General features: G+C 29.2%; 1 protein-coding gene across 1 annotated transcript; it reads right to left on the reverse strand.

Moving 5' to 3' along the window:
- Window positions 1-340: 340 nt before the first annotated feature.
- Window positions 341-8,654, reverse strand: LOC106331122 (probable polygalacturonase At3g15720). Its single transcript, XM_013769458.1, has 9 exons — window positions 8,601-8,654; window positions 4,559-4,690; window positions 4,342-4,473; window positions 4,053-4,223; window positions 1,596-1,803; window positions 1,383-1,464; window positions 1,089-1,197; window positions 881-994; window positions 341-688 (listed from the first exon to the last, which is right to left on the reverse strand). The coding sequence occupies exons 1-9, from the start codon at window positions 8,652-8,654 to the stop codon at window positions 341-343; spliced, it is 1,350 nt and encodes a 449-aa protein (XP_013624912.1).
- Between the last annotated feature and the right edge of the window lie 479 nt (window positions 8,655-9,133).

A 9,133-nucleotide genomic window follows, 5' to 3' on the forward strand; every position in this document is an offset into this window, starting at 1 on the left:
TTGGGGAGGAAAACTTTGTTTGGTGTTCTTTGTGTCATTTTCTCTAATAGGAATTCTAGTTGAATGGAATTGTCCAATTATGACTTGTTTTAAGTAGATTTTTTAGGACTCCTTCCCTTTTAATAATATCGATAATTTGAAAGCTGGTGTATTAAAGTGGATAAAATAATTAGTTAATGCATTAAAGTGGATAAAATTAGATGAAGTATTTTGATAAAATTTTCCTTTATTATTATTAATATTATTATTATTATATCTCTCGACCGTAGGTTTCAAGATTACAAAATGACTTCTGTGTGTTCAAGTCCGTCTATGAAATACCAAGAATGGCTTAATTAAATTATAGAAAAGATAAGAACGGTCGAGCTTGAGCATGCGGAGCAGAAGTTTGAGGAAGCTGTGCATGAGGTTGATCATACTGTGATGGAAGTTCCGGACTCGGTGATGGACCTTGAAGATCTGCATGATTAACACACTTCATATCAATGTTGACAAAGCTGCTAGTCACATCTGCGAAACGGCAAATTGCGCTGGGACTTGTTTGTGGAGATGAAGAAGTGATGTTGATGTGTTCCAACACGATGTTACCACAACCTATTTTATCACAATCTAGATTTATTGCAATGGGTTGCGCACATGTCCCTCTGAAGTATCTAAAAGTTACATCGCTCACTTTCACAGCACTTCCCTGAAAGGAGTCAACAGCATAAATTAACGCATTTACACAAAAAACGACAACATAAATACATTTTTAATATGTATATCTTTTTATGAATGTGAAATTTAGTAATTAAATGAATGAAGCTTGACCAAGAAAATAATAATCACAGTCAATATTATCACATCAAATACCATATATAAAAACATGAATAAAAATTACCTTTGCATATTTATAAGAATCATCCTCGTATTGCTGATCGATTATGATGGGGAATTTGGTATTTATCAGCGTAATATCTTCGTACCAAATATTTCTGGCATATCCTCCTCCTCCCTAAGAAATTATGTAACATCTAATAAATTACACATATATATATATTATTTATTGCCTATGATATGCTCATTCTTTTATACACGTAAAACCTTACCGGCCAAGTCTTGATTCTTGCGGCATTCTCAGCGCCAGTGAAGGTGCAATGTTGTACATGTACGTTTTCTACCGTTTCAGTGGCACCTCCTTCCCCCAAACTCCCTATACTGTTTTAAGATAAAAAAATATATAACATTTCACTGTTAAAAAATATATAATTTTCCTTCGATCAAAGCCATTTTATCTAAATTGAGCTTACAATAGTTTTTTTCGCACTCCCACGCACGAATAGTAATATGATTTTATCATTTTACCAGTAAAAACTATAATATATAAAATTCTATGTGCGAACCTTATGCCATGGCCTGGACCACAGTCCACACTGGTTATGTTGATATCGGACGAACCAGTATTAATCGCAATACAATCATCACCTAATAGGAAGAAAATCATATATGTATATATATATATATATATATATATATATATATATATATATATATATATCAATAAGAAAACTAGGTATATCATAATTTTCTCATAATCAAGACAAAAATGTTAATACCGGTTTGGATTGCCGAGCTGAAGATATTGATTTTTTGTGAAAGAGAGATATCAATGCCATCCGTATTTGGACTGTTTGCAGGTGCTATGAGATGAAGATTTGATAAAGTTGCTTGGATGCAATTACTAATTGAAATATGATTCTTTGGACTATTTCTTTGAGTTAGTCCATTATATATAAGGTTGTTACATCGATTAAATTGCAGTGCCTGCATAAACAAAGATAAAACCGTCAGACAAAACAATTAATGATTTACTGGGTGATGATGCGCGGAGTGAATGAACTAAAAAGATTATAAATTTTAATCTATAAATATTGAAAAGGTACATATTATACATGGTATAGATTAGCAGAATTACACGTTTAATATACAGATTGATGAAAAAAAAAAAAAATTTGGTAGTTTACTGGAGTTTCAGTCAAAAATAATAATAATGGAGTATCCGGGTGACGATAATCTTATTATGGTAGAGAAATAGTAATTGTCCTATTATCGAAGTTTTATCATTTTATTTTATTAAGATTATACTGGTTGGAGTACATAAAAATTATAAGAGAATAAAAATAAATTGAAATAATAATTAAAAAAAAGAAGTAAATAATATGAATTTACAAATTTAGTGGGCTGATTAGGACTCAAATTTGTAAAAGAGAACCATTATTGAACCTTAATATTATGACCCAAAATACATATGGGTCTCTTTTAATTATCTTTTATTTAAAAAGTGTTTTTACTAAAAAATCTCGAAGGGACACGAGATACGGGTGATAGTCATATTAAATGATAGTCATTTAAAATACATTCAAAAATAGAAAGTATTATATGCATAGGGCGAAAATTAAGGAATTCAACATTAAAATGATATGTTCCTTAAACTGAATCGAAAAGAATTAAAAAATTTGTAAATTTAATGTGTGTCACCATTTTTATTGTATTTTTTGGAATTGCTTATAAATTTTTATATACGACATTTTGATTTTACAATAATAAAACAGTTTATATTGTCCAGTCTGAAAATAAACTTTGTTCACATATATAATTGTCTCTAAATATTAACCAAAATAAATGTCACAAACCAAATAATTATAGAAGAACATAATTATGAATCGTTTATGCATTTTAGTCCCTAAAAATGTCATGTATCATTCATGAATCATAAAGAAGATTCATATTATGACAATATGAATCATATATAGTCAAAACCCTATCACTTGTGAATATAAATATCAGAGAATCCTATTAATTTTGTATAACATTAGAATTGTAGATTTTCAGACAATTATAGAAAGTATTATATGCAAGGGGTGAAAATAAAGGAAGTCCATAATAAATGATATTTGACTTTAAACTTAATCGGAAATTAATGATATAAATTTCCAAATTTAATGTCTGTCACCATTTAAGATAATTTCAAAATCAAAAAGTCTTATTGCAAAAGTTAAGGGATTGAAAAAAATTTAATATGGAATTCCTTTTTGGATGTATTTTACAATCACGCAAGATATTCCATAGGTTTCAACATTTTGATTTTACAATATAAAACCGTTTATATTGATGATTCCCAAAATAAGTGTCATGTATCCCATAAAAATCCAAAACATTAATCAAAGAAAATGTCACGTAAGGAACTTTTATAGAAGAACATAGTTATGAATTGTTTATTTTTCCCAGTCCCAAGAAATATCATGTATCATTTATGAATCGTAAAGAACATGAATCTTATAAAAACATGAATAGTATGTATATAGTCAAAACCCCATCAGTTTTTTTATTAAAAAACATAATGTATGATAACTTCTATGAAATAATATAGCATACACATCGAAGAATCCACTAGTATTATGCTAAAAATTTGTAAAATAATGAAGCATACACATCGCTCAATCCACTAATATTATGATAAGAATATAGATAACTACTATATTTCGCCGTTCATTTTGTGGATATATGTGTTTAATTTGTTCGATAATTATTAAAATCTATTGCAGTGAGTAATTATACCATGAAATGTTTCTTTTTATGTAGGGTTTCTTCTCACTGATCAAAGAGAGATAATGTTGTATGTCGGAATCATCGGTTACGTCTCACTTTGACGTAATAGAAGAACAGAAGTTAGCTAACTGATGTTTCCACGCAATGGTTATCTCGGGTATTGTTTATAACCGTCAGCCACGTTTTTAGCAATGCAATCATGACTCATATAGTATAGTAATATAATCTCTTCATATTCCTAAATTTTAATGAGCAATGGCATTATATGTAATTAGTCTAGGTAAAGAAGAGTTATTTAACAAATGCTATGAGAATGATTCTCATTATAACACATAAGAAATGACATTTTTGTTAATCACACATGGTTGATAAAGTTAATTGTTTAAAATGCTTCTCGAATAATAAGAAGTGGATGATTGCATCTAGACATCTTAAACTGAACTTATTGAATAGCTTTGAAGTACCTGTGGTCGGGAGTCGAACTTAACAGAAGACCACCAACTTTCCCCATGGGGATCAAGGAGACCAGATCCAGTGATAGTGAGGCCTGACACCTTATCGAAAGATAACCAGTTTTCTGTTTTGTTGCTTCCCCAATCCTTAACCAGTTTTGGCGCTTCAATTTTTCCATCAATCTTGCAAAAACAAAAAGATAATACATGTGAATCATGAATATTGTGATCATTAGGTCACAACAAGTTGATTTTCAGATTAATGAGTTGATTCTTAACATTCTTTCTAGCTAGTAAATACCTGAATATGAGGATTACTAGCTACACAAGGGCCTTGAAACACTTGTGGTAGTAAAGTATAATCTTCGTTGGCATGAATTACTAGAGATTTTGACTTTCCTGCACATAACGCTTTCCATGCGTCTTGAATCGCCTATTTAAAAAAATATTTGCAAACGATCATTTAATCATGTAGTTGAAAATGTTTTAGTTGTAAATGAGTTTGTATAAGCAGTTACTTGAGATTGATCAGCGTTTGTATTGCCAGAATCTGATAGAAAATCTCTCACGCTTATAAATTCAGAATCGCTATCTCCATAGTGCGCATAAAAAGATGATACTAAAAGCACCGAAATCAGTAGCTGGAAACCCTAATAACAGTAACAATAGTTATGATATATATATATATATATATATGCGTAAACAAAAGTGAAACAATGAAATACATGAATGAAAATTTGAAGGGGTAATATTTTTGTCTCACCATTTTTTATGTAACTGATTAGAAAATAGTTATTTTGTTTTTTCTTAGTAAAGATAATATTAAGATATTGTGTGTTGTTTGCATATATACATAAAGTTGTGAATACGTAGTTGTTGTGGTATATAAAAGATATATTTGATTAGTTGTATAATTTTGGAAACTAAATATTTTGTCAAAAAAAAAGTAAATAAGTTTGAACAGAATACATAAAGTTACTATATTCTTACATATATATATATTCCTAAAAATGTTACTATATTTCAGGAATATTATATTCCCTTTTTTATCAGAAGGAATGTAAAATAAAGTTATTATATTCTTATCGTCATTGGTTGACAATACTTAACACTTAAGCTAGTCTGTGTACTGGTAACTGTATTGAACGCATTCAATGTATATTACATATTCTCTATATTTTAGTAATATAGTTACATCCGGTCTTAATCCCCTAAACATTATTTTAAAAGTGATGTATTGTCATTACGATATTGATTTTAAGTGAATTTAATTGTCACATAGACATTGACATTTGACGTTGATTTCTATTTTTAATAATTTTTAAAAATAAGGTAATAACTAATAAATCATCATTAGTACGACAATAAATAATATAATAGTAAAAATATAAATTTAAGAATAATTTACAATTTTTGGAATATTATATAATTCTATTTTTTTTATAATTATATGTTTTTTAATTGCTAAAACAAAATTTCAAAATTCTATGCAGTTTGAAAAAAAAATGAATTTTTCTAATCTCAATTCCTTCGGTTTCTTTTTAATATTTAGACATTTAAATATATTATTTAGTTTTCTATTTTGATAATTGTATACCTAAAAAAATTATCCCTTAATTTTATAGTCATTGATTTAATATATTTTAACCAAAAGAAACACATAAATATTTTTCCAAGATTAGTTATTAAATATAAATTTAAATAAAAAATAATTATTTTATCATAATTTATTTTATCTTATTTTTTACATATAATTAAATTAAAAATGGAAAAATTAAATTATAAGAAAATAATAAAACTTCAAATTAACAAACATATATTTAAACATAATTTAAATTTTAAATTTTTTATATATGCACATAGTGCGAGAAAACACTTATACATTGGTTGAGAAGCGAAATTTTTTTGCCCATCTATACTATTAAAGCAGGATCCTATTGTCCTTTTTACCTTATCTTGTCATTTCTTTACTAACATTGCATGTTTCATTAAGTGCAATCAAGTAATATTAATAACACATCTATATTGGGCCATTTTTTTCGTATCCAGCCCACTGTCCACATCAGATCTCTCTTGGGTCATTTTGGCCGATTAAGAAATCAGATGCAATTCTCACATTTTTTTTTCCTTTGAGTCATTGAGTCCAAATTCAAATAATTTTTTTCAACCATTCTTAATTATTTTTTTTTCTTTTCTTAATATAATTTAAGCATTCATAAAAAAATTGAATTTTTTCATTGAAAAGTATAAATCTGTATTAAAAGTATATATTTTTTTTATTAAAAATATTAACCACATAATAAAATTAATTTATCAGAGTTATACCAACTTAATTCACTAAAGAAATAAAGTTTAATTTTTTTAAACATAAATATTTATTTAAAATGAAACACGATAAAAAAATATAAAAATTTTAAGTCATTTATAAAATAAAACACAAATATATGAAATATGACATTTACTAAATATTTGTCAATTAAAAAAAAAAATGAATCCACGCTTTTTTGAAAGCGCGGATCAAAATCTAGTTATCTTTTAAAAGTGAAAAATACATAAAACACAATGCTTTAGGGGGTAACGAACACAGTTCGTGTATGCTCTAACTAGAGACGTTACCAATAAAAATACTTAATAATTTATAATTATTGATCCTATAAATTATTTATCGTCTACGGATCCTGAAGCACATGCTTCACTAGTTCTGTATATACTTAAAGGATCTTACTGGTTTTTCCGTTATGACCTGCAAACGCAGCTTTTGCGGTTAGTAGCGATTGACAGCATTTCGAAACAATCATACAAATCGGTACAAATCGCTCAAAACTGCTCTGACTCTTAAAATCAAAAGTTGGTTCCAGCTAGCGTTTGCGGTTGCGGATGAAAAAATAAATATAAAATTATTTTCAAAAATATTAATTAAAATTCACAAACAATATCATAATTTGCTTTTAAAAAAACTTTAAACTAACTATTTATTTGAACTTTTAAACATTTATATACACAAATATATAAAGGTATACCCATATATAAAATGAAATAAAAATTTTAAAATTTTTTTTAATATAAATCTTTAAAACAAATTTTATTAAAATTATAACTTTCAACTAATTAACATAATATTTTTATTAATCATATTATGTTGATAATTATTATATTTTATTACAATAGTTTGTTTTTTTAATATTTTTTTAATATTATAATATGTTAATATGGGTAATTTATTATTAAACAGCTGCAATATCTTATAATCAATCAGTCACAAATATCTCGCAAATGTAACAATTTTCAAACATTGTACTACTCATACAAAACACTTAATAACGCTTGAAACCGCAACTATCCGCATCCGCAACCGCTGCTTTTAAACCAGTCGGCCCTTAATAGTTAATACTTAGCAAGATACTTTTGACTTTTTCATATTTTTGTAATCATATTACTACATTGGATATAAAATATCTTACTTATTAAGCATTAAATATTTTCAAAATTTTAATTTATATACAAATATTGAAGTCTTGTAAATTAGTGTAGCATTCTTATTTGTAAATTTCTTAGTATCATTGAATTTTATATTACCGTTACTGATATTATTTTAATGCTTGTATTTATCAATATTTATGCTAACAGGTGAGAATCCATATTAAAACTACAAAACAAAACGAGTTGGAAATGACAATATAAGACGTAAACACCGTTTGAAATTTTAATAGACGAACACGTGAAATAAATATTTGATCTATTTTTAATTCAATAAATTGTCCTTAGGTGATATGGTTTATATAAGTTTTTGAGCCCCATGATAAAATTATGTAAGACTGTTTTGCTTTTTTTTTAGAATTATATAGGAGTATTCTGGCCCCACTGAAGTAGTCCAGACTAGTCATGTGTTGCCACGTGTCGGTCCCCTGACTCTGGTGATGCCGAAATGTTAATTCCCCAGTGACCGGGACTCGAACCCTGGTGGCTTCACCGTATTGGAATTTTACCATCAAGTTAATCACCACCGGGACACAAGCCCCGGTTAAGACTGAAAAACCGAATCTGTAAACTTAACATTTATGCTATACTTTAAAGACTAAAAAAAATCAGAGATTTTGGTGGAAAAATGACAGTTAGATAGCATGTAAGCTTATCTTCATACATCTTGGTGTACTTTTAATGGAGAGCTTAGTCATAAAGTAACTTAGATATTTTCACTAAGTTTACTAAGTTTTATCAAGTGTCATTAAGTTTACTTTGATTATTCACTACATTTATTTAGTTTTGTCATTTGTCATCAAGTTGATTTAGGTTAGTCACTAATTTTTTTAGCGTAAATCATTTGTCAGCAAATTGACTTAGCTTAAAACTTTTTTATTTGTCCACAGACAATTCTAACATTTACATGGCCTATGAGCTTGTAAAATCAGTTGTTATTCTCCATATAAAATACAAAATTTTACTTAGTCAATCTGGCTGGCAAAATGTGGTCCAAATATTCTTCATTTTTCTTCACATTCGATTAGAATCTACCCGGCCCAAACAAGAATATGAGAACAAAAGGTTCACAAATAAACTGACCCTAAAGAGCGATTTCGGAGGCGCCTCCGCCGTTTCCAACCTGTCCGCGTTCATTGCTCACTGGCGTCGCACGAGGCGTCGGAAACCCACCCCCTCTCCCCGTCCAAAAGGCCCTCCCCACCTTATGGGGAAGAAAAAGCTTCACAAGTCGCCGGTCAAGTCTCCCTCTCCCCCTCCGCCTCCCGATCCAGATTCCGAATCTCCGCCTCCTCCATCTGTTGACGTCGTCCTCGAACCCCCAGCCCCTATGACAGTTGCCTCCGCAACCACTCCAGAGCAATCACCCATTGAAGCTTTTCCGATTCAGTCTGACGAAATGGAAATAGAATCCCCACCCCTAGACCCCGTGAAAGCCTCACCAAAGGTAGCTCCGGTGTCAACAGAGGAACAAGTTCTCTCGCACTCAGATCCCGTGAAAGCCTCAACAAAGGCGGCTCCGGTTTCAACTAAGGAACAAGTGGTTTCCTCCAAGGATCCATGGACCGGTCTCTTCAAAGACGCACCTAACTCTCTCCAGAAGAAAGGTGAAGCTT

Source organism: Brassica oleracea, chromosome C3 (genome assembly GCF_000695525.1).
Source record: "Brassica oleracea var. oleracea cultivar TO1000 chromosome C3, BOL, whole genome shotgun sequence".
Classification (NCBI taxonomy): Eukaryota; Viridiplantae; Streptophyta; class Magnoliopsida; order Brassicales; family Brassicaceae; genus Brassica; species Brassica oleracea.

What these genes read in the sequence shown, in the direction of transcription:
- LOC106331122 (XM_013769458.1), bottom strand. Translation starts at nt 8,654, where the DNA reads ATGAACGCGGACAGGTTGGAAACGGCGGAGGCGCCTCCGAAATCGCTC. An exon ending in GGTCCAGGCCATGGCATAAG is followed by an intron (nt 1,198 to 1,382) that starts GTTCGCACATAG and finishes ATCTTAAAACAG; the next exon opens with TATAGGGAGTTTGGGGGAAG. An exon ending in CAAGAATCAAGACTTGGCCG is followed by an intron (nt 995 to 1,088) that starts GTAAGGTTTTAC and finishes ATAATTTCTTAG; the next exon opens with GGAGGAGGAGGATATGCCAG.